The following is a 26,117-nucleotide window of genomic DNA, read 5'->3' on the forward strand; positions in this document are numbered from 1 at the left end:
TGGAGGGAAGGGCCGAGAGCCCAGGCCATGCTGAGGGGAGCGAGCAGCTGCCCCTTCAGGCCCTGCTATCAATGAGGCAGTTGCTCGTCCCGGGTCGGATGTAGGCGGAGGGCTGGCAAGCGAAGAGCCATCGCACAGAGGTGCGGCAGCCTCATTCCTTCATGGTATGTACTCATCACCGACGCCAGCAAAAGCAGGGCTGGGTGAGTGCCAGGAGCTTTTGAAAAAAATCCTATCTTAGTACCCCAAAATAATAGTCCTTCCCAGCTGGAAAAGCAGCACGAGCAGTCTCACAGAAGTGGGTTTGGAGCAGGGCTGAAAGGAAGGAAAAGGCTCCCCCTCCATCTCCAACAAACACTGTTTTCCTTCTCCTTTGAGTAACCACTGCTGTACCCTGCCAGGGTTTCAGCAGTCACATTGAGCGATCACACAGCGTTCAAACTCCTCCAAGCCAGGCTAATTCCTTAGCAACACAGTCTGGCTCCGAGGCTGGAGAGGAGTGGAGCAAGGAATGCACCCGCAGGATGGAGAGGAAGAAAGGCACCAGGTTGGGGGAGGAATGCCCTATCTAAAAATAGCTGGCAGGATTTTATTTGAGTTGCAACAAATAGGAACATGCATCCCAGTCCTTTAAATCTGGGCTGTGCTATGCTGTTAGGGAAAAGAGCTTTCAGAAGCTAGCACTCGCAAACCAAGTTTTAAAACACTTGAGAGAATTTTTAAAAGCAGTGAATGCATGGAATGATTTGTTTCTTTGTGCCAGCTGTTTCTACACTGACTTTACTACTATTAAAAGTGATTGAAACAAGTTAAAAAATATTTTTTTTATTATTATTTTATTAGCTGGTGCCTTCAGGATGTCACCTTGAAACTGCGGGATGGTCAGAATATTCCTGTTTACCACTCCCCAGTGGAAAGCACTGGTGTGCAAGAAGGTTAAAAATCAGAGACAGCTGCTTCTCCACCTCCCATTGAGCCGAAGGAATCATTAATCGATTGCATCCTGCTGTGTCCATGAATGTACACAGTTGCCCAAGTGACAATTTTACTTAAGTGGGTGCTCTCAAGACAATTTTCTCTCTAAGACTGACCTCATCATCGTCATAATTGTAATTTCTTTATTTTGCTGGTGTATTCATGTGTTCAGCAGAAGCCTAAAATAAATATCTTGCAAAAGACTTGCTGTTCCTGAGAAGCCAGGTGTTATGCCCCATGAGTGCTGGTATTATGAATTTGAAATAAATAAACAAACTGCCAGGAAACTGAGCTTTTCTACAGTTGCAGACAAAGTCAGGAGCACTGGGCTACTCTGTCATGGCTTGGAGGCAAAGCCATCTGCTCAGATGCTTCAGGTTTCCCCCATTTCCCAGCAAGGTGTTACCCAAGGTAGGAGGGGCAAAGCAGCGGAGGTGAAGCTCAGCAGCCGCCCCCTCCGCTCCTAATGAATAAGTTGCATATCAGGTAGACTTGCACCCTTCACAATTATCATTAAAAAGCTCATGAGAGCACTGAGACCACTCATGGTAACTCAGGAATTCCAGGAAGAGACTTGCTGCTGATGCTCAAGTTTATTCAGAAAGAAGCCAAAGCTTCACACCAGCACTGCCCAACCTGAGCTCAGGAGACCACATTGACTTGGGGAGGAAAACCCTCAAGAGGTGCTGCATAGGTGAAACGCTGCCATGGTTTACTCTGACTACACAAGAGGTTTTTGATTGTGCCTTGATTCTGTCAGTCAGGTAGAGAATCGCCCATCACCAGAAGCAAGGTGAGGAATAAGCAAAAAAACACCCAAACCACCACACTGTTTCCACCCCCTGCCCCAAACTGCACATTCAAACAATTGCAAAGCCCAAGGCACAGCCCGAGACAGCGAAGAGACACCTCTAACTGTCTGTCCTGCCTTCATGCCTTGAAGTACCATGTGAGCCATGAAGAATGTCCAGAGGAATGTGTATTTTGGATTTATTGTAAGACAGCAGCTTAAATCAAGCTGCACCTGGGGGAAAGCCCAGAGCTTATATCGCTCAATTCCCTTCTCTCCCTGCCATCGCAACATCCGGATGTGAGTACTAGAAATCCACCAAGGGCACAGGCAATACAGAGCTTTTCAGGAGTAATGAGTATTTGATAAAGAAGGGGGAGCTGGAGCAAAAAAAATCATTAAAAGACCAGCAAGCATTTTTCCTGCTCAACAACATCCCAGCAAATTGGGCGAGTGGCTTCTGAACAAGCCTGAAGAGCAAGTGTCGAAGTAAGAAGGAGGAAACGCTAACAGACCACAGCAAAGGTGTCTTGGACAAACTTTTTTAGAAGGGAACAATACATATGAGCTTTAGTTTGGGACTTAGAAAGAGCTGCCGGGATGAACAGCACTCGTGAGACCTGATCCAAGCCCACGTGGATGCCCAACACACCAGGGAAAGGATTAGGGTGAATCAAGGAGAAACAGCATCCCAGCTTTAAGACTGAAATCACTGCTATCTGGTTTCACAAAACAAATTACAAACGGCGTGATTTAAAAACATTAGCCTTGCACTACTGCAGTCCACCTAGCAAGAAAACCCCATGGGAGATATGGGGAACTCTGGCCACCTGGTGTCTCGGAGTATGGTCGGCTCTGGCTTTTGGTCACTGAAGAAGTTTGGTGAGGAATCAAACAGTTGACAAGGGAAAACCAACCCAACCACTTCACATCCATCAGTTGCAACTTCCCTGGCCGCAGCTTTGATTCGTTACTAGTCTCCAGAGGAGCTGTGGGGAGCGACCGGAGCCCGTCCCATCCGTCCCCGTGTCTGTGCCAGGAGCACCTGGCCCACACTGCCTTTTGTCACCACTGTGCGCTTCGTAAGCCTGGCACTCGCGGTGGCTGCAAGGTGTCCAGGAAGCCCAGCCACAGCCACCCCAGCCTACAACACAACGCTCGCTCACCGCCTTCCTGTCTCTCAAGCTGGCACACGCAACGTCCCCGGTCGGGCTTCACAAGTCGCTGCACCACAAATGCCACCGCCCAGCCCAGCTGTGACCCTGGTTATCCCAGGCCTGAGGCAGATAACCCCACACAAGCCCCGCCAGTGACACTGGGGGGTTTATTACCTTGCCTGGGGGAAAGCAGAGCTTGCAGAAAGGTTCCTTTTCTCACTTGCCCCCTCAAGACCTAGCAGAGCCCCTCTAGCACTCCCGGCGTCCTGGTTTAACCCTGGCCAGCAACCCACGCAGCCGCTTGCTCCCCCTCACCCAGAGGGATGGGGAGGAGAATCAGGAAGGAATGTAAAACTCAGGAGTTGAGATAAGAACAGTTTAATAGGTAAAGCAAAAGCTGCACAAGCAAGCAAAGCAAAGCAAGGAATTCATTCCCCGCTTCCCATGGGCAGGCAGGTGCTCACCCAACCCCAGGAAAGCCGGGCTCCATCACGCATAATGGTTACTCGGGAAGACAAACACCATAATGCCAAGTGTCCCCCCACTTCCTTCTTCTTCCCCCAGCTTATATACTCAGCATGACACCATACGGTCTGGAATGCCTCTTTGGCTAGCTTGGGTCAGCTGTCCTGGCTGTGTCCCTTCCCAGTCTCTTGTGCCCCTCCAGCCCTCTGGCTGGCAGGGCCCAGGAACTGAAAAGTCCTTGATTTAGTATAAATATCACCCAGCAACAACTAAAAACATCAGCACACTATCAACATTGTTTTCACACCAACTCCAAAACAGAGCACTGTACTAGCTACTAAGAAAAAAATTAACCCTATCCCCACTGAAACCAGGACACCTGGTCACCCTAACCAACCCACAGGGTCATCAAAGCCCTGAGGATGGGCACTATCATCATATCGTACCAGTGTTTCTCAAAATCAATTCTTTAAACCTGGAGAAAGAAGCAAGCATTGGGTGAAGCTGGAAGGCAGAAAATCAGTGGAGCAGAACAAGAGTAAAACCACCTTCAAATCCCTGCTTTTGTTTTACTACCCAATACCTGGCAAACACAGAATTTCTTACCTTGTGACCCTGAAGAGCCACTTCCTTGCTGTGCTTGCGCTCTTTTAAGATGCACATATTCAAAGAGAGAAAAAACCAGCAAGCTGCTGTATTTGGTGCCAAGCTACTTCGGCCTTGTGGCTCCCATTAAATACACCACAGCCCATGGCGGCTGCTTCCAGCAAGGACACAGGTGCAGCAGGAGCAGCCAAGATTGCTGGAGCACAGCAGGCAGATGGGGAGAGCAAAGGTCTCAGAACTACCAACAGCTGCTGAAAGCCCAAATAACTTCAAGAGGGCACCTGGGCACCCCTCTTCCCCTTGCGCTCTTTTCTTCTAAGGGACACTGGAGCAGATCAGGTTGTATTTAACTTCAGTGGGCCATTGAGGCACCAATTCACCACAATTATATTGTGTTGTGTGTCACTCAACACCAGCCTGGGCAATCATTTTGGTTTTATTGAAAAAATATTCATCTTTTGATAAAAGACCCTAAATCCACCAGTTAGACTCCTTTAGAAAACCATTTTTTTCTAATCACAGAACGGTTAAGGTGAGGAGCAGCCACTGGAGATCGCCTAGTCCAGCCACCTCACTCCCAGCAGGATCGGCTGGAGTGGGTCACCTGGGGCTGTGTCCAGGCAGGTTGTGAAGGACACCAAGGATGGAGACTCCACAACCTCTGGACAAGCTGTACCAGCGTTCAACCATTTTCACAGTAAAAAACCCAGCTTATTTTCTTACGTTTAAACAGAATTTCCTGTGTTTCAGTGTGCCTGCTGCCTCTTGTCCCACCATCAGGCACCACTGAGAAGGACCCAGCTCCATCCTCTTTACTCTTCCCCGACAGGTATTTATACATGCTGGTAAGATCTCTCCCCGAGCCTTCTCTTCTCCAGGCTGACAGCCGCAGGTCTCTCGGCCTCGTTAACAGGTGCTGCAATCCTTTAATCATCATTTTCAGTATGTTAAACAATTTCTTTTAAATTGACTTGAGTATTTGCATAATTCCTTCTGGTGTTGTTGGCGTGGTTGAAACAACCATCATCTTCATGACCTTTGCCGGATTGCGTGTTTGTTTCTTACTGTCTAGTTTGATTTTAATAGCTTCTGCCAGGCAGTCCTCCCCCTCAAGGAAACTGTGCAGGCAGCAGGCTGTTCAGGGCACGAACTTAATTTAGAGCTGAGGAACAACAAATACTGCTTCATGGACTGTTAAAACGCTTGTGCCTATTTGAGATGGACCCAACTAGCACACAGGGGCTATATGAACCCAAGTGTTTTAAAAGCTCTAGCATTGTAAATGCTGAGCAGGGGGACGGTCACCCTTTCAAGCATGTTTCTCCTGGTAGTAACATTGTTTTGTCCAACTCAGCCCCGGCAGTTCACTCTCTAGCTGGGGCAGAGGTCTTGTGTTGCGCAGGGACCGTTAGCTGTTTGGATTCACCTCCCTATTAGAAATGAGGGCACATCCAGTTCTTTGCTGCATCTTGGCTGCTGGTCAAAGCAAAATCACTTTCCTGCGTTTTTTCCTGCAAGATTGGCTGCAGCGTTCCCTGCAGCTTGGCCCGGGCAGTCCTGTAACACCAGTAGTGATGGAGACCCACCACGTTCTTGGCGTTACTTTGGAAGATGCATCACACCTGGCTAAACACCTTTGGTTCATTTTGTGTAGCACCAAGTGTATGAAAATACTAGAATCATGTTAATTTCTTGACCAATCTAATGCAGTTTCTGACAATTGGCTTTCCTAGAAGATTTAGACGCAAGCACCTTGAGTCAGTAACTTCTTGGAGACAGCCTTGACCTCTCTGTGCTTGGCGAGTCCCGCGACAAGAACTTCCACCCAGCCACCAGACCAGCTGGGTCTTGCAGGGTGCTCCTGAAAGGTGACAGGCAGCAAGGCGATACCCCAACAGCCCAGGAGATTTTCCTGTCAGGATCTGTGGAAAGGCACCTGCGCAATTCGGTCTGTACTGGGATTACAAAGTAATTAAGAGGTGGGGTACGCTGACTTCGACACCTCACCAGCTTCGCTGTGATTCTGATGGCACAGACAAGCAAAGACTCAGCAAAATTAAATTCTCTGCGTTTATAGGAAAAAAGATAATCCCTTCAAGTAGTTAAGTTCCCTTTCCTCTCTTAATTTCACAGTAACTGTTGTGGTCCTAACGCTTTCCTTTGCTTTGACAAATCATAACCTTTTCTTAATTAAGATAATTTTTAACACACTCATATGACTTAATTTTTTTGTTGTTGTTGTTTTATGAAGCTTCCGGGTTGTATTTTTATGGAACCAAAATATTTTACTTTCACAGAGGTATACAGTTATCAGCTGTCTAATAACAGGAGCAATTAACGAAATTAAGCAGTGTTAGAAGAGGAAATGCCTTTCCACAGAAGAGGAAATACTTTTCTTACCCAGCATCTAGTCGATGCTCTGACTTTCCCCATGGGAAAGTCACATCAGGCAAATAACAGCCCTGGACATGGCGCATCCTGGAGGGGGTGTTAAAATTTCACTGCTTTGGAGCACACATTTCAGCAGGATTTGTGAAACCTGGAATAATTCTGATTCCCATCTGCTCCACCCTGTCCTGGATGCACAGCTGTCCTACCCCGCACACCATTCGCTGGCATTTAAATAGCACCTCTCCAACCCCAGCATCTTCAGGAAGGTAGTAACAGTCCAAAGTTTAATGGAAATATACTTCTAGGTTTATTATATACCAAGAAAAAAACCGCAACCAAACCAACCAGGAAGCTTTACATGGATAATGTGACTATTTATTAATCCCAATGACAGCTTAATTGAGCATCAGTAATTGCTGTATTGTGAAGACCCCTGCAGTGCAAGCATACAGCTTTAGACTGGAAAAGATTATTGGTGCATCTTACATTTGCTGTGCAAATGTGTAATTCAGAAAACTAAAATATCAGTGAGCCTGTCCTACAGGTGTTGAGAAAAATAACTTTAGGTAGGCCCTCGGAGAAAAGCAAAGGCATTTGAACAGGGGACTCCATCTAATATACCACAGCCCAGGTCCAGCAGTATTCCTAGAGAGCATTTGAAGCCAAGCGTGAAGGTGCACAGCCACCAACCACAGGCGAGTTTAACATGCAGCCGTTCGCAGGGCAGCGTTGTACTTTAGCTTTACTGTTGATCCCAGTCATCCTGCACCAGAAAAACTACCGTAACTTTTGGAATTGTTTCAGATCAATAATGCTGTCTTGAAGAAAGAATAGGGTTTCTTTTTATTTTTTTAAATGGTTTAAAGTGTTTCCCAACGCGTGAAGAACAAAAGACCCATCAGCTGTCCGGAAAACAAAATTTCATTTATTGTAAAGTTCCTGAAACAGTAAACACCTTCAGAAGTACAATGAGCTGGCACTATTTATTTAAAATGTGAAATTGTCTTCCAGGAGCAGCACCTGGAATATTCAAGAGAGATCTTAAGCCATGGAATAACTTGGTGCATGGCCCACCTTCCTCACTGTCCCCTGCCAGTACCACCAGTGGAGAACAGGCACTGAATTTCTACTTGCATGTCCTACCTAACAGCTCTCAAGATTTACCTGGTAGATCATGAGCTGGAATTCACCATTTCGTATTTAGGGACCCTCAAATGAAACGTGTAAGAAATGAGACAAATCACCATGCAAATTCAGCTTTGGGGGGGGCGGGGAATGATTGTATAGAACTTTTAATGACTATAAACTCTACAGCCTCTTGCTTGAAGAGGTGGGCCTAGCAACAAGACAAGAGGGGACAAGGCTTTGCTTTCAACTAGACTTCGCTGTTTATTCCAGCTGCAAGAGGCCTGGACCTGCCCCGTTTGTAGCTACAGCTTGCGGCTCTTGCACCAGAACCACAGAAAAGGCAGCTCTCCAGCAACTTCCATGAACATCTGCACTTCCACCCCTTCCAGCTTCCCGCACTCCAGCAAAGAGCAGCCGTGCTCCCAGCATTACGAAGGCAGCCGGCAGGTGCCGGGCCTGGAGAGCAGGGGCAGAGAGCATTGCCCACGAGGGCCAAGGAGCTGATTCCTTCCCTGCAACCACCCCCCTCCCCACAAACACCGTAAAGCATAAGCAGCTTTCTTCAGCAAACGTACATGCCGATCCCATATTCACAGAGCTGCAGAAAACCAGCTCTTCTTCACAAGCTTGTGATTTTCTTCCTACTCTTAATGTGTTACTTCACAAGTAACTCAGCCTTTTGAAAACATGAGCCTCAATAGCCCCTTTCTACAGCGCAGGGTAAGAATACCTCATTTACAGCTTTACCCACACTTAGTGGAACAGAAACAGCTTCAAGCATGTGGGACCGGCTGACAGTCCTGCTGTTACGTGTTCCACAAATTTTTTCCTATTACAGGGCCAACCTAAGATGCCTTGTTTGTAACTTACACTATTAAACTTTCACAACTTTATACAAATTCTAATGATGTTAAAAAACACTTTATAAAACCACCTTAAGGCACAAGTTAAACAAATGCAGCCCACTGGAAATCTCAAAGCAGCCAAATCAAGAGAAGCTGGCCTTGTAATAGTTCATTTATACACGTTAAGCTTCATTGTCATACATTTAAACCAGTAAATACAGGACAAAATGCATGCTGCTCAGCATCTACACTTTTTCATTAGTACCAGTTTCCATCTGAGACATGATCTGTGGTTACAAATAGGAATTGAAACAGGTGTATGTCCCTCAAATGATTTGCTTTGAGCAACCATGAGCTATTACACATTTAGCTATACAGATACAGCAACACTGTCAGGGTGGGATGTCAGCCCCAGCACTTTGCTCTATTTGTAAAAGTAAGGAAGTAGAGATGCGAAAAAAAGGTCAAAACGGCAGCGATGAAGCTGGGAGAAATTGCAATTTTGCACAAAAGGATTTCGTGAGTTAATGTCCCCTCACCCAGTTGTCATGGGCAAATGGCTGAACACTAAAAGATGCCCATGAAGAGCAGCGTCATGCCTAAAAAGCCTGAAACAGATCGGTGTCGCAGGTAGGGTCAGCACCCATGCAGTAACACAGCTACCGCCCAGCTCCAGAAACACCCAGATAACTGCTCTGTTGGCTCAAAGATTCTTGTTTAACTTCTACTAACGGCCAGCCACAGCGATCCAAGAAAACCTTGCATGTAGCTTTGCAGGAAGAATCTGTAGGCTGCTCTCTACAAGGAGGGAAAACAGTGTGAAAGGCACGTCTGCATTAAAATATGAAAAACCCACATCCAAACTCAATTTTGAGTACTACTGGGTTTTCTTATATGAAGGTCTTCAAGGAGGGAGGAAGCTGCCCTACCTACAAGAATATCCAGTATGTAATTCCACAGGGGAGGAAGCTTGACAGAACAGTTTAATTTAGGTGCAATTTTTCTGATGTGGCTTCAAGTGAAGGCAACCAGACCACTGGCAATGAAGCCCTACAGAAAAATGCTTGTTGCCCCACCTGGCGTCACACTGGCTTTAGCTCAATTTTCTTCTTTACTAGCACTTTTTCTCCCACCCTTACAGCAATGCTAATCAGATCACCCCAGCACTGCTAAAGCTTTATTAATAAGCCATCTGCCTTTCACGTGAAGGAGGAACCGAAATATTAGCACAGAGCACTGAACCGTTCACTACAAGAGTAAGAATGTTCTTGGTACATTTGAAATTAGGAAAGTCTGTAGCAACATGGAAAAAAGGAAAAACTACCTTAAGAGTTTCTATTCATTGCTTTATAGCAGGAAAACTTTTGTCAGGGTTTATTATAAAGAAACAGCATAAGGAAACCAAATAAATAGTTGAATAGTTAACAGTATGCAATATAATAGTACTAAACTTCAATTACATAAAAATTAAACTTTGGAACAGCATCATTATGAAATATTTCTTAGAAAACCAGCACTCTGTCCGAGATCCTCAGACCTGTACATTGCAAAAACCAGTCAACTTTGATGCCCAGTTGGTCCCAGCTTTGTTCTCTGAGGGACCGTGCCCATTGAGAACTATGACCCATCCACAGAGCTCCCTAATCCCACTCTGCCCCGTCACACACATGCTGTTTTTCCAAGAGGCGAAGGGAGAGTGACCAGGAAGCACGAGGTATGAGTTGTGCTTCACTGTTTCAGAGGAAGCAGCATCTTCCTCATCTGATAGCTACATTGAACAAGGTTATGCAATTTAACCTAAGGATGCTTCTTTCTTCCCTAAAGCAGTGGTTAGAGGAACAGAAAGAAGGCAGAAACGACCTCATGCTCCCAGTAAAACCCCAGCTGGGTTCTGGGGGAGGCGGAATCAAGGGCTGATTTATCGTTAGTTGGGACAAACTGTCTGATGCAACATGTTGAAGTCAGTGGACAGAGTAACTTCAGCAGGGCTACATCTGACTGTCATTCTTTTTTCCACTCATGAACACTATGTAGTCACACTGAGCTGGATTCTGTTAGCACATCTCTCCCAACACGGGAGGGGAAGGGAGCGATCTTTGCTAGCTCTCAAAAGCGACCGATGGAAACTTTTCACCCTCCAGAGCAGGATTTTACCGTGCTTCCAAATAAAGAAGTATCACCATTGAGGATCTGGAATTGGTCCCTGATACAGATTTCTTTCCCTGTGGGACACGTGCACCTCTTCCTAGAGGAGCACAGCTCACTGTTTGGCTACACACCAGAGCAGGCTGTGTCTTTGCCTTGATATAAATGAATTATACACAGTATAGCTTTGAAATCTGTATGTCAAACCAGTTGATCAAATTCCCCCTCATACAATTTTTAGACCAGTAGACAGTTCAATTGAAATCAGGAGTGTTAAAAGGTGTTTGAGGAAAGCCCAGCATTATATATTTGCATTAAATGCCAAAACATATCCTAAAATACTCCTCTTGACATCTGTCATTGAAACACTTCCAATATCAACTTCTCCAAAACACTGGAACAATTAACAAAAACTGCTATCAAGCAACAAAAACACAGAAATAAAAATTATAAACAAAAATGAGCATTTTATCTTTGTTAATTCCTGTCAGCCACTTGAAATTAAAACTTGGCACATTTTCCCTGGATGCCATTTATCAACATTTTATCTAGAACATTTATTGCATATCTGAAATTCACTTGGCTAGGGTATTTTTGTTTAGTAGAAAACACTGCCTTCCAGTTATAACTATGAAGCTCCACACAGTTCAGTAAATGAATTCTCCTGGTATTTCTTGCAGTAATGGTTCCTCAAACTTAAATCGTTTGGAAATGGCTTTCTGCTCAGTTACTTTTTCTTTTTCTGACTGCCTACATTGTCCCAGTGTATATGAAGCCACTACAATTAGTTCTTCTGTCACTATTGATTCTTCCTCTTCAGTCTTCTCAGCATCTACAGATTTTTCAGAGGTAGAATCTCCATCTTTCTGGCTGGCATCACTGGTCTCCCCTCCTGTACTCTTATTCCAGGACCTGCAGGCAGGATTATCGCTTTGTTCTAACCACGGGTGTTGAAGACATTCTTCAGCAGTTGCCCGGTCCCTGCAAAAGAAGGAAAGTGTTAAAAATAAATGTCCAAATGAACTTGAAATCCAGTATACCTTGCAGAAGAGATCCATACAAATTATTCCAAGGATATGTCTGTATTCAAGACAAACTAATAGAACTTTAAAAAAAACCAACAACAAACAAACAACAAAACACACTGATAGCCATCTTTTACCAAAAAAGACCAAGGAAATGAAGTGCTAACGTCTAAAATAAAAGAGTTCCTAGATCCTTACATATCAGTATGTTCCCCTGTTGCCAATCAACTTTCATATACAGATTATTTTTTAATATATAGGAAAATTACCCAACCCTTGCATTCTTAATCTCCCATAGACAAGCAGTAGGCAATTTCAATAGCTGACATGTCCCACAAAGAGCTGGTGAAGTTCCACACAAAACACCTCTTCTGTTTTGAGACCTGGAATTTCCAGTTTGCTGCCCCTTGAGAAAAGCGTATTAATGAACCAGAAAAGAGTAAGGTACTCCACTAACATAAAAAATTAAAAGGCTGAAAGCACTGTTCGTTTAAGAGACATCAGCAAAGAACCGGCAAGGAAAGTCAGTATCCTGTACCACACGCATTCATATAGTTTTCTAAAACCAGTTTGAGTTCTGATTACTAACACTTGGACACACTCAGAATATGCAAGTTTGGAGGGAAATGGAGGAATTCTCTTTTCATAGACATGAAAAGTAATAGCACAATGAAATATGAATAATCAAAGCTCCCTTCCCTTGTACTTTACAAGTGAAAATGCCAGCACTTGCCACATTAAAAATTAATCCAGTCTGACACATTAGCACACACCGTTGTGTATTTTACTTACTCTGGCTTCTTAACCAGCAGAGTTTTGATGAAATCCACAGCAGACTCTGATATGAGGTCAAAATCCTCTCCAGAGTAACTTACATTCATTTGAGATATATTTAAGAATGTTTCTTGTTTGTCATCCCCTAAGAAAGGCGATATCCCTGTTAGCATAACATATGCCAGTACTCCAATGCTCCTAAATTAGAAGTAAAAAAAAAAACAAAAACAGAAAAGCAGTGTTTTAGGGTGTGTGGTGTTTTTTACAAAAAACGACTTTCAAGTAAAGTAAGTTAATATGACTATTAATTTGTTCTACTTACCACATGTCAGTTGCTGTACTGATTGGGTCATAACTCAGAATCTCAGGAGCTATTCAGGGAAAAAAAAACAAGTTCTTTCTTTGTCACATGCAGGCATTATATTGTAGTTATATAGTGCAATGTCGAGTATGAGGTAAAATTTAAGATAAGTCATTTGAAGTATGACAGTATGAAGTATGTCTTTTGAAGACAACATGTTTCTATTCAAGTTACTTAAGTGAGTATTATCATTCATTGGTTTTAAGTAAAAAAACATAATTGTTTTCCTTTTATTGACACCTTCAGAAGCCAGGCTAGTCTTCTTCCTAATAAAGCTGTACAACAGATTCCTTATGGGAATAATCAGAAGTATCTAACATTGCGTATTCCAGCACTGAAACCCATACAGATATACCAAACAGCTTAAAAGTATTTTCAAGTACATTTTGAAGGCCTGGAATTATTTGTGGTATTTTTGTTTGTTTGTTTTCATTAAAATGGATACAATCCTCCACAGGCTAAAATATTTTATTCAGAGACTGAATATGTAATTTTGAACTCTGAATTCAAATGGTACTTGTTATCACTGCTGCTAAAAGCCATATAAAGCTCATCTTCAGCACAAACACAGCATCACCACTCAGACCCGCAAGGCTGGCCAGTTCTACCTTTTATAGCAGTACCACATCCAACCTGACCTTTCGGCACAGCCAGTCTGGCATTCACCAAATGGAGGTAGTTTCTTTTCACTCCGCAAGAGCCTGGACTTCTACAGTAACAACTTACCTACATATTCTGGAGTTCCCATAATTTCTCTTAGTTCCTCACTGCTCTTCATTATTCTGGAAAGGCCAAAATCTACTATCTTGATGTCTCCCAGAGGAGACTTACTGGTTAGTAGAATGTTTTGCGGCTGAAAGACAAAAGGAGGAGACTTTCAGGATCACTCAAATCTAATGCCTATGACACCATCTTGCATAATTATTTTAGCTCATGAGTAGCAATAATGCATTCCATAACAAGTATGACACCCAGGATCATTTATTTACTTCCTCATATGATACCCAGGATCATTTACTTATTTCCTCCAAGGTGAACTTGAAGACACAAGTGGGCTAAAAGGAGTGGCGGGATTTTCTGTTTATAACTGCAAATCAAACATCTACCTTTATTAGCTTAGAACACACAAACCCACATGCCAATATCTATCATTTAACAATAGCATATAAATACCTCTGCATTGTACCTTTAGCCCTCCATATCACCTTTTTAACTCCCCTTCCCTCCTTGCTTCCTTCCATTAGATGATGTAAAATACCTCCTTGTTGAAGGGTCTCCAAAAACACCCAATCATTTTACAGAGCCTGAACACATAAAACTATTTTGACTACACCTGTTTAAAGAAAAGTCTGTTGCAACCAACCTCAATCTTGTTCAAAGTACAAACAATTGTATTACAGAACACTAACTGAAGAACAGTTTAAAAAAAATATAGCAGCCTGAAAAACAGGTTTTTAAGAGCATCACCTTTGGATAAACTTGTTTGCTCTGACGTCACTAGATCTTGGCTGTCATCCTTCAAAGCAACTTTGTGGTCATTAAGAAGTTCTTTAACATCTGTTTTAAATGCTAGCTCAGTTAAAAAAAACAACTGAAAACTAACTTAAGACAACAGGTCTTAAAGATTACTTTATTTTTTTTTTGCAACTGAAGCATATCCTTGCCAAAAAATAAAGGTGTGACCCTCCCTGCCCCCAGGCCAATGATCACATTGGACTCTATCATTAACTTCTCCGAATGGTAACACTGACAGTTGACACTGTGTTCATGCCTCTGGTGAGCACAGGTTTCACAAAAGCGAACAAGACTTTATTTATTGGGAACCTGGATCATCTTGCATCAGGGGTGGTTGAAAAGGGAGGAGGGCAAAAGAGTAAGAACACCAAAGCAACCACTGACTGATAATCTCAACTGGATTACCACCAACATTTATACCTTCTCACCAAGCCCTGCGCCATTCTCTCCTCATCCCTAGTCAGTGATGAAGGCAAAGGCATGCTTTCACATGAAAAGCCTTGCTTTTGAGCACAGAAATAAAACTCTACAAGAACATTTTAAAAATCTTGAGCCAGTTCTCCTTGCTGTGAGACCTAAATATAGTCAAGTTCTTTCATTCCTGCAAAGCTAAGCCATGGTATTTCAAACTCACTCCATGATGTTGTCAATCTATTTTCTGTTTGTAAATCCATGTGTTAATAAGAGGTTTTTTTGGTTTTTTTTTTTTGCTTACAAACTGGAATCTGGTGGACAGGCTTTTGGAGCTGCGCATTACCATATGCCTTAGAGTTCACATTTTTAATTCTGTATTTGTATTAGAAAAGCAAACATCCAAAAAAGCTGACCATGTCTCCCTAATTAGCCTCTCACATGTTCTTCCCAGTGGGAAATTTAGTTACTGAGGAGCCAAATAGAAAGTATGAGAAAAACATTTGTTCTCTATATTTAAATGAAGAGAAGTCTTTAATAGAAAGGTTTTGTTTTGTTAAGCTCTGTTTTATAATATTTTGGTAGATAATGTAGTTGCCAGAAGAGGTTTTTATTGTCTTTTTTAAAAACAATCCTATTACTCAAAACACACCTATGCAGAAAAAAAAAACCCACCCACCTGTCTACAGTATGAATTGAGTCATAACCCTAAATCAATTCATAACAAAATAACAGTTGTTTTCTTCTTTTAAGGAATCATTATGGGGTTCATGTGAGGTGACAGTCTAAACACCAGCATGAAACCTTAAAGAAGCCGTAGCTTTGAACTTACCATAGCTTTCAGCTCAACACAATTACTCTAAAGCTTTAAGAAAAGGAAGGTCATTTTCCCACATCTGTAATGCTGTTTCTCTTTTGTTTTTCTTCTGCTATAATCCATCTAGGTTTGCCTAATGCTGATGAGCCCACAATGGCAAGAGAGATGCAGGCCAAAGGCTCTCCTGGTAGCCGTTCCGAAAAGGGCCTTTCACTCTCATCAGCCATTTCATTACTGCTTGATGGTAAAAGCTGTGAAATGGCAACACTGGAAAACCTCCCCCTCTACCGCAGTAAGGCTTAATTGTTCCGATTTAGATCCTATGTTGTGCACTGAAGAAAAACACACAAAAAAATCCTTGCCTAAACGGGCGATCTGAATGGATGCACTTTGCTGCAGGATTGGTATGTGCACAGAAGCCACATGGTGTGGCCACACGAGTCTAGCCACTGCCATAGTCAGCACAGGCAGAAATGGGTACTTTGGGAAAGAATATAGAAACAGGACAAAAAGTTGTATTTTCCAGGCATGCTGCCAAGAAGCAGAAATTTAGGTTTTAGGAATTTGATACGTTGGTTGTACCCGTATCATCATGTTAAGATTAACAGCACTGAAAAGCATAATTTATACATTGCAAATATTAACCAGTGTTACATTTTTTCACTCAAATTGGACTAAACTACCACCACACGAAGGCCATAGCTTTCTTGACACTACAAACGTCAGTGCAACGGCCAAACTAAGGCAATGCGTACAAAGATCTGGTCTCATTTGGAAATTTATTCTGCAAGTCACACAAATTGTTTGTTACAAGTGTACTTAATATAGGATACCCTTCAACCCTACCTTGCCAACAGGTTTTGGAATCATTATTCCAGCAGTTTCTACAAGCCTTTGGCCCTAATATTGCTCATATCTTTAGTTGGTTTTAAGAAGACTATGACTGAGGACACATAATAAAGCTCATGTTTTTAAACTAATCAATGCCTCACCTTAACCTGCAACATTAATGAAGTTAGGTATCTAATTTTATAATACTGCAAAAAAATCACATGCCTAGAAGAAAAGACAGGAATTATCCAAGGAATAATGGGCGGAAACAGGAAAAACTGGCTAGCTGGGATACCCTAGCTACATTGTTTGTAAAGATACTAAACTAGGCTGATCAGTCTGCCCTAAAACAAGTGAAAGGGCAATCTTTAAGCAATTGAAATGCAAGAACAGAGTTTGCTTGGGGGTCCGGTTTTTTCGGTCAATGCAAGTGGGAAAGAGAGCTACAGTCACTAAGAGAACAGACATAACAGATTGGTATCACACTATCCCCCAAAATATGCAATGCACGTCCTATACATTAAGAAGTTCTGCAGAACCTGGATACTCTATACCTGCCTATTAACAAACTGCTTTGCTCTAATTGCTGTAAAGGTTTGAACTCCAGATTAAACTGTTCTTTTGCCTTGAAAAAATGGTATTTTAATTTTCACTCTTTTCTTAGTTTCCTGAGTGTTGCTTTAGAGAAGGAATACTACACTTCTATTACTAATACATATCTGTGCAATAAACATTCCACCTTAATCCACCTGTAAAGCTCAGTGGAGAATATCAATCTGTAATGTTCTTGTAACAGGCCGCTTCTTTTGCAATTGCGTTAGTTTGCTTTCAGAATATTGGTGTAAAATGACATCCAAAACAATTTTAATCAAATAATGGTTCTGCTAGTTGCCCTCACTGAGCACAGTATCTTGAAAATGATACAGAGTAAGGGCAAAGCTGTCTGTTGGATCACCATACTATGAGACTGCTGCTTGTGGCAGTCATTCTCCCAGACGACAGGGCCATGTAAGGTTCTTTATCTACCTCTGCCGTAGACAACAGGCAGCTAGCCCTTCCTCAGCCCCCACACCTTTTAAAATTCTCTTCCATTCCCAACCACTTTAAGCTTTTACCAAACACCAATGCAAGATCGAGTCAAACAGCAGATGAAAACACAGGGAAAGGAGTCTTCCCTTACTCTGCAGCTTTCATACACCACTAAGTAGAGATGAAAGACTCCTGACTGCAATCTGCAAATTAAATAGCATCAACACAATGCTGCCAAATGATACTTAATTTGCACTCAGTAGCATTATATTTGCTCTTTCTCCAAGTCAAAACTGGATTACATGACTGTATTGTGCTATTAAAACAAGCCATATTTCAACCAGCTTTCAGGAGAATCATGCTTTTGGAAAGAAATTATCAGGTGGCAACCTTGCTCACCCACATCAAAATACCCAATTTTTCCTGCAGTGTTTAGTCTCACAGGAAAAATCTTGCATCTGTTAAGGGGGCAGACAGAAGTTAAGCAAGGTAGCTGTCAGTGTCATAGCTGTGGTCAATTAGATTTATAAATAACCTACAACAAGGTGACAATCACATACTGGCAACCATTTTGACTTAAACTATTCTAGGCATAGAGCCGGACTTTTTTTGAAAATTGGATGGAACATACGAAAAACTGGATGGACCTTTCCAAAGGTATTGGTACCAGACAAATGAAAATGAAACCTTTAAGACACCCAAAGGTGAAACTTTTGGTTAATAGCACAAGAAAAACATCTTAGCAAGAATTTGAAAGCTTTCTGATATTGGCAAACACCTTGCTTAACACAGCACACTTTGCAAATATCTTCCAAATGTCACCACAAAACCAAGTATCTAGTAAATTCCACTGTGTTGTGAGCCACTAGGTAAAGCAGCACGAGCCATACTACACAACAGAAGACTGTTTGAGGCCAATGGGTTAATAAACACACAGCCAAACCCAGCACCCAACTTCAATTTTTGAGTTCCTTGGAAAATGTGCCTTTTTATAGTCTGACAAGGCACGTGGGTCAATCAATCTTCTCAAGTCATGTGTTTTAATACTACAGTTCCCATCATCTTTATAAACATCAATAACCGAAGACTTCCCTAAACCTTCTTTTGCAAAAGACCGATGGTCTTATATATCATGAAAGTAATCACACTGTAATCAGGACTCATTAAAATCCACTTTTCAAAAACACACTGCATTAATGTATAAGCATATTAAACACTAGACAACTTGCTCTGCTAATTAACTTCTATATAAGCCAGCAAAGCAATGCTGGATCTTCCAGTCAGAACTGGATATGTTCAGTTTTATAACAAGTTTTCTGATCAGTTGGAAAGTTTCGAAGTAAGCTTTTTCTGAACTCTGAAAAAGGTACCTGTCCACAAGCTGTAATCAATAACCTGTCTACTGTTGCCTTTAAGTACTGCAGTCAAATAAAGTACAATGCATTTCTGATTACAGATAACCAGCTGATAGTGCTAAGGAACACTACAGCTTTAACTACGAACACATGTATAAATATATACCGTCCACAAAAAGACATGTGTTGATTTTACACACTTTGCTTCAAGGAAATTCAATGGCCAACCACAGTACAGACACTGAGTATCTTCTGTAAGCATACTGGAATTTTAAGGAATTTAACTGCTCATTTTCGGTCCTTCTGAACACTTGTTCTCACATCACTTGCTAAAAATTTTCCATTATTTATTTTAGTTCAATTATTAACAGTCTATGTGTATGACTAAATCAATGGGCTACAGAAAGTTTCAAAGGCTTCCACAGATAATTTGAATAAATGGTTGGAAAACCAGGCAGGTGACATATTTGTGTGCAAATATTACTCATCATCTGCTTTAGCTGATGCAAATGGTTCATGATGTGCTAATCTACTAAGTATGTACAGCTTGATATGGGAATCTACTGGTAGCTTTGTAATACTGCCAAAATGCAATTAAGTAGAAGTAAGGATCTCAGCAACAGAACAAACATGTAGCAGCTTACTGCGAGCGTAGTAAATATGGCAATTGGATACCTAAAAAGAATTGAAAATTTTAATGCAAATACCTTTTATACTGCATTGCTTAGTAATAATGTAGTTCAACCTCAAAATGAGACAAAATTGCATCTTCCATATGAACATAAGGATGGAAGCTAAAGAAAAATAACTGCAGCTTGCTGCCAATGGAAGTTGTCAGTTTTCTGGATTCCTGTTACAACTCCCTTCTTAACCATGAGCAATACTCTGGATTTCATATGATAACAACTGTACTTTTCTCTTAATTTGGGTCAAAACTTTCTCTGGTAAGAAAAAAATAATTTACTCCAGTAAATCATGATAATTTATGATCAATAGGGTGTTGCCCGACTGTTTGGCAATAAATGACAAACATTTAAATAAAGTTTTACAGTAATTTAAAAAACATACTGAAGTGTTATAAAGTGTATTTAACACATTAATATACTGTTTACCAGTCCTGTATGAACATTACAATCTGAAACATTACACTTTATACTACCAGTGGCTCCTTCCATCCCTCTGCTTCATTAAACCTCAAGACAGTACAAAACCCAAACCTAATTCCATATAATACCCAGACATTTTTAATGCACTTTAAAAATGAATCGGGTCTTACCCCAAAGCACTCAGTCGCACTTTAAGGTGTGATGCAAAATCACTTCTGAATTAATTAAACTTCTTTTAATCAAATGACATTTATATTTGACATAATCAAAGAAACTCCCCAAAAAGGCTTGCAACCCTGGTGCCTACTGCATCACAAAGGGTGAATTTTATTGTTTGAGGAGCATCTAGGTAAAAATTGTATTATTTACAAATAAGCATTACTATGACATACAACCAAAAATAAAGTCAGCAGATATGAATAAAAATAATAATAATACAGCAACAATCTTACCTTTAAGTCAAGATGAACCACATTGTTTCTGTGCAAGAATGAAACTCCTTCCAAGATCTGCTTCATAAGCCGTTTAATATCTTTCTCTTTGAAGGCTTCCTCTCTTTCAGCCACACACTGGTCAAAGATTTCACCTCCAGCAGCACTATGGAACAATATGAATTTTATTATTTTGAAGACTAAGTTTAGCACCCATTTTGTTCTACTTGCCCTATTTCATTCAGCGTAAGCAAGATCAGCAGGTGGTAGCATCCAACAGCAGTATTTTCAGTCACTAAACATTTGGTAAGCTTTTACAGCCTAGGAAGACTTCTCTGCAGCGTAGCAGCTTTGGAGAGAAGCAAAGATCTTAGTCATTTAGCTTAGACAATATGAATAGTACAGAAATTTTGGGGACTGTTTTGGAAACACTACTGACATTGCTTTAAGATGAATGCCACATTTGTTTAAGGGCTGTGCTTACATGAAAGACATGCCTTTTGCCATTCCTGTGAAATTATATGGAAATTTGGCCAAGGTAAGTCTTTGTAAGCACAAAGCAAAACAGCTCCGCCCCCAACCCTCCTCAAAACACTTTGCATACACTCAAAAGACTAAATGTAAAGCCTATAATTGATTTTTTTTTTTGTGAAGTCTCTAGTATACAGGGATGCATTAATTTTCTAAATGGTTTTCATCAAAAAACGTTCTTGAAAATTTTAGCCCTCAACTTGCTTCCTTATAGTTTGTTTACATGTTAAAAAAAATAACAAAGTAGCAAAAAATATAAAAATAGAGATGAATTAATGTTTTTAGTACTCTGAAGGCATTTGCAGTACTTTCTCTGTATAGCAATGACTCCAGAGAACTAAAATAGTTTTAAAACACAGTCAGGTAGCATCAAAAATAAAATAAGCAGAGCAGAAGCTCCATCTTAAAACAAGAATGGACATAAGAACATTAGCATGGGGCCATTTTGCATATGGATTGTTGCATTACCACTGTGAAATCAACATATACATGCTTGTTCTGAATGAAATTCTATAATCATCCCTTAGTGAAAGCTGGTGAAATCCATGAGGATAGCATCTTCTCCAGTTACCCCAAGCTAGGACATGCCAAACGTGACTTTGCACAAGTGTTAATCTTTATTGATGCATAGCCATTTACTCTGCCTTGGTTTGCTCTTTTCTAATAAATTATATTACCTAGGCAATCCAGAAGACAGAGGCATATTCAATACTAACACAGCAGCAAATGACAGTTCTGCAAAAATGGTGCATTTTGATTATGTACCCACAGAAAAAAACACCTACATATACTCAAATTTTCATCTTGTCTATATCGAAATTGCTGCTACAGTCCTAGTACCTTAAAATGCTTCAATTATAAAAAAGGTTTTTTGCCTTCCCAGATATTACTGTTATTTAAAATTCTCCCTGCAAATTGTCTTAAAAGAAAAAAGAATTTAAGCAGGCTACATCTTAAATTTTTTTGAAAGTGTTTTATGTTTATGTTCTATATGCTGGTTAACTGGCACAGCAGCACAATTTGATTTATTAAACTAAGATATTCTCTTTAAAAAAGAAAATTCCTTTAAATAATTATTTCTTTACTTTGTATCAAAGATGATAGCGCTCAAGAATAAAATAAGCTTTTCAAAGGAGCATTACTACTTTAATTCCTCTAGAAAAAGTGCATGTGCCTGACACCATCACATCTTTCTTCAGCATTGAATTTCTTTAAATTCAACAAAAATGTTAGTAATATTTCAGCTTTGAACAGGATTCAGATATTAATGACATTTAAAAAATGGACATGGGCTAGTGTATTTTAATATTCTAAACCAAATTTCTTTAAAAAGCAACATCAATTGGATCTTCAAAATAGGGACAGAAAAACATATACTGTAGTCAATAAATTAAACTTTCTACTTTAAGAATGTCATTATACATTACTTGGAAGAATGATTTAATTCCTTGTAGCAGTGAATTATAATGCACATACAGCGATAAGATCTACTACCAAAATTACTAACACACTGTATTTGCAACAACCCTGGGATTTTGCTGATATAGGTCTACCACTGAAAATAAGCAAACCAATACTGCTATTTAATTTTGTGAAATAGGATTTATACCCCAAACCTACTGTTCTGGGTAAGGGATCATACTTTATTTTTAATAGACCCAACTGAAAAAAATAAAATCAGCAAAGGGGGTCCTGTTTGCTATATGGTAGAAATCTGTTACAATGAAGTTACACTAATAAACAAATTAAGATTGAAGTAGGCACCAAGCTAAAATGTAAACTACCTAGAATTTTAATACTGCACTTAAAGAACTTTGAATTAAATGTGTTAAAAGTCAAGGCAACAAAAGTTGAATCAGACAATGTCCATCACTGAAATCAAGAGAAAGCACTACCATATGAGAGTAGAAAACCCTCGATCCACAGAACTTATTTTTTTTTAAAGAAAGGTATTTAAGTACTTCCCAGTACTTCTGAAGATGTTTAGGTTCATCAGCATTTTTAAGAGTGAAACAAGCAAATGCAGCCCTTACACATGCACACCCACTTCATGACTTATGAAATATAGCCCTTCCCAGCTATCACAGACAAATTCTTACCTTTACAAAACAGTTTCATATGGAAAGATGGTTTCACATACAATGTTTTGTTTTTTGATCAACTTTGCGCTATAGGATGCATAGAACAATTTCTTCCACATAATTCATCCTACCCCAAAATGACCACATTCAAACAAGTAACGAGCAACCCTTTATAAGAACACAGGGAAATTTGTTACTGCAAGATCATTTCATGTATTGTTGCCACGGAGTGAGCTTAACTGATTCCCTAAAAGCAAAACAGAACACTACCTGTGAGCCAACCCAGTCACATGTGGTTGGAAGTACAATGTCAAAGTGAACTCCAAAAAGATTCTCCTGCACACCTAGGCCAAATTTTGCCAAGCTCCTTAACACTTTCAACTCTTATTTTGTATTCCCTAGCTATAGTTCAGGGGAAATAAAAAAACCAACTAATGAAGACACAGAAGGGATGAGAATACCTGCTAGGAAAGTATTACGGGCATGTCATTGCTATGATTTCTATATATACGCAGACCAGGAGTTCTCTGGTGTTTATAACATTTGCCTATTTTGCCTTTAAGAACGCATCTTCCATTAAACTGAAGCTTTTCTAACAGTTGTTAGGAAATAACTTTGCCAACCACTGGGCACCCCTACCCAACTCCACAGAAAATGTTCCTAGGGGACAAAAAAAAAAAAAAATTGTCCTTCGGACATGAGAGTAGTTATGAAAACAAGCCATCTTAAACTGGGGGGGCAGGGGAAAAGGATAAGGAAATATTTAAGAGCACAAGAGTTTTAAAATCCAGTGTTACTTAGAATGCCTTATTTCTCTGGTACATGCTCCCTTAGTGTACAAAAAAGGCAAGACATAAGAATTCTTTCCAAACTTGACAGTTCTGGCAACCAGAATTACTTGGCTATTTTGATTTGTTTATGAAAGTACTGTTGTGCCATTAACTTCTCTATAGTTTCAAGTGAAAAGCACACTAACGTTTTATTACTCTTGATCAGCATAAATGGACCATTTCACAATCTGGAGCATTACACTTCGTTAAAATTATGTTGTCTTTAAATTCAACGGAAACTGCTTATCTTCCTTGAAACATATCTTAACAATGCACTGTATGGAATTCAGCATCCTACTTCTTTCAAGTGCACTTCCAATACTAACACAGTCACTTAGCATATAATTAGAAAAAGATTGAACAAATCTATTTCAGTGCATCTGAAAAAACTAAACATTACCCCAGCTTGAATGGATTAGACATTAAGACAGTCTTCTGAAAGACTCAGAAGTACAAATCCTCAGAATACAGACATATAGACAACAAGTTCTAGAATATACTTGATTTCAAATGCCGAGTGAGACCATATATAGTTTACAAGGGCCAAAATTGTTCTTCCTGAACTTTATGCTCTGTCAGAAGCCTTTCTTGAAAGGGTTATATTTGGAAGATGAAAGGAAATGAATTTGCTTTCTGTACACAAAGCTTATATTACAAGAAGATCACACCAAGGTGGTTGTAACACTTTCGCCAAAGATTCACATTCACTACAGCTGACAGTCATACCCCCCTTCCTTGGCTAGGCATACCATTAGACAGTAAGCAAACAAGTGAATTTACTGAGAATTTTTCCGGTGTAAGGCTATCATAACATACCAATGTCCCCAAAGCCTGAGAAAACTGTAAATCCCTATCTGATGAGAGGACAGAGGGGAAGAGAAGCATCCAAATGTATTAAGTTGTAGATACTGTTCTTTTAAGTTCTTGGATCTCAGACAAATGTGGTTGGGTTTTTTGGTTGGTTTTTTCTTTTTTTTTTTTTTCCTTTTTTCCCTTAACCTTTCCAATCAGACAGCCTAAGAACTCAATGAAACAAGAAGTAACTAATATCATTTGAGATGTTTTCCCCTAGTTTTTGAAATTTGAGACTGCCATCTAAAATAACTTTGCTAATAGACAAGATGCAAATATTGTAGCAGCAGTTATTCCCCATTACAGTTTTTTTGCTTACAGTTCTCTGTTGAATCCCATGCCAAATGAAATAGTTTCCTTCCAGCAGACTCCTACTTTAACCAGTCACACCTCCAGTAAGTAGGACTAAGTAACGTCCAATACAAGTAGTAATATTATCCAGGCCCAAATAACTGTAGGTGAAAAAAGCACTGCATCCAGCATACCAAATAAAACCCAACACTGTCTTCAAAATGATAAAGGCTTTTTTTTTTTTTTCTTTTTTAAAGGAAGCGTAACAAGAGTTTACTACTTACACAAGACCCCGGCAGGTGATTATTCAGTTCAGAAGCTCTTCACAAAAAAAATACTTAGCAGCTGAGATTTTGGAGTTACACATACAGATTTCTGTGATATCTGAACCATTAATGACCCACTAATGTAAACTATCCCTTCCATAGATGCGTAATATATGGTGATGAATACTTACAAAACCCACCAGTTCTTAAGCATGAGGTGCTCTGCTGCTCTTTCTTTCAAAAGACATTGGAAAAAGCCAGGTAGGTTGCATGCAAGTATTGAGACCCAAAGTTACCAAATTTGCTTTTTCCCTGTTACATCTGATGCATCAGGTTTCCTAGACACTCTTGAGTTTTTTCAGTGAAAGTCTGGTTTTCTTTTTCAATTGTTCCATTTTCACTGAAATCTAGAAACATGACTAAATGTGACTGACCCACAGATTAATTTCAGGCTTTACATACTACCCCGTCAGACTTGCCCCCTCAACCCCTACTTAAAGCCTCTGTATGAGGTCTTGCAACAACAAACAGAAGTCAGAGACTGCTGTCAGGGTGGATGCAGCCATCACTTTGCTATACTATACTGAAGCCAACACTGTAATGGCTCATTGCTTCCCATTGCTCAGCACTTAGTAACAACAGCGGCCAATTTTGCTTTCTGTCAAAAATTGATACTGCTCGAAAGACAACCCTTCATGTAACATTAATATTTCTCTTCATGAAGGCAAAGCACTAGGTGTCCCCTTCACCCCTTGTAACAGATTCAACATCAAGACAAGAAGCTTGAAAACCATAGCAGATAAAGTCAGTGGCCAACAATTAGGTATTGCTTTTGTCCTTCCCAAGATAAAGATCTCCCACACAGACCATCAAGCTTAATAGAAACTGAAATGCCCTAGAGAAGCTTGCAGTCTAGATACGTTCTTTCATCCTCTGCATATAGAATGTCAGAAATTTACTAATATTCATACCTGTTTTGTTGCAACATGTCTCTGGAACATGCTGACATTAAAGCAGCATCCAGACACGTTTGCTGAAGTCAGGGAAAGACTATTTTTGTAATCTACAACTCTAACACACAGCTATTTATCTGGAGCAAGGTATGACTG

General features: G+C 40.4%; 2 protein-coding genes across 30 annotated transcripts in view; one reads left to right on the forward strand and one right to left on the reverse strand.

Annotated features, from left to right (window-relative positions):
• The window catches only part of LOC101918144 (cytochrome c oxidase assembly factor 1 homolog), a 54,367-nt gene extending 53,189 nt beyond the window's left edge, over positions 1-1,178 (forward strand). For all 29 annotated transcript variants that reach the window (XM_055806090.1, XM_055806080.1, XM_055806078.1 and 26 more), the window contains one exon: positions 844-1,178. In XM_055806090.1, coding sequence (XP_055662065.1) covers positions 844-940 — 97 coding nt within the window. In that variant the 3' untranslated portion in view covers positions 941-1,178. The remainder of the gene's footprint in view (positions 1-843) is intronic.
• A 6,109-nt stretch (positions 1,179-7,287) lies between these two features.
• The window catches only part of STK17A (serine/threonine kinase 17a), a 28,443-nt gene continuing 9,613 nt past the window's right edge, over positions 7,288-26,117 (reverse strand). The window contains exons 3-7 of the mRNA XM_055806095.1: positions 20,179-20,323; positions 13,389-13,515; positions 12,624-12,672; positions 12,320-12,499; positions 7,288-11,483 (exon numbers count right to left, since the gene is read on the reverse strand). Coding sequence (XP_055662070.1) covers positions 11,150-11,483; positions 12,320-12,499; positions 12,624-12,672; positions 13,389-13,515; positions 20,179-20,323 — 835 coding nt within the window. The 3' untranslated portion in view covers positions 7,288-11,149. The remainder of the gene's footprint in view (positions 11,484-12,319; positions 12,500-12,623; positions 12,673-13,388; positions 13,516-20,178; positions 20,324-26,117) is intronic.

The sequence above is a fragment of the Falco peregrinus genome, chromosome 5 (assembly GCF_023634155.1).
Source record: "Falco peregrinus isolate bFalPer1 chromosome 5, bFalPer1.pri, whole genome shotgun sequence".
NCBI classification, from domain to species: Eukaryota; Metazoa; Chordata; class Aves; order Falconiformes; family Falconidae; genus Falco; species Falco peregrinus.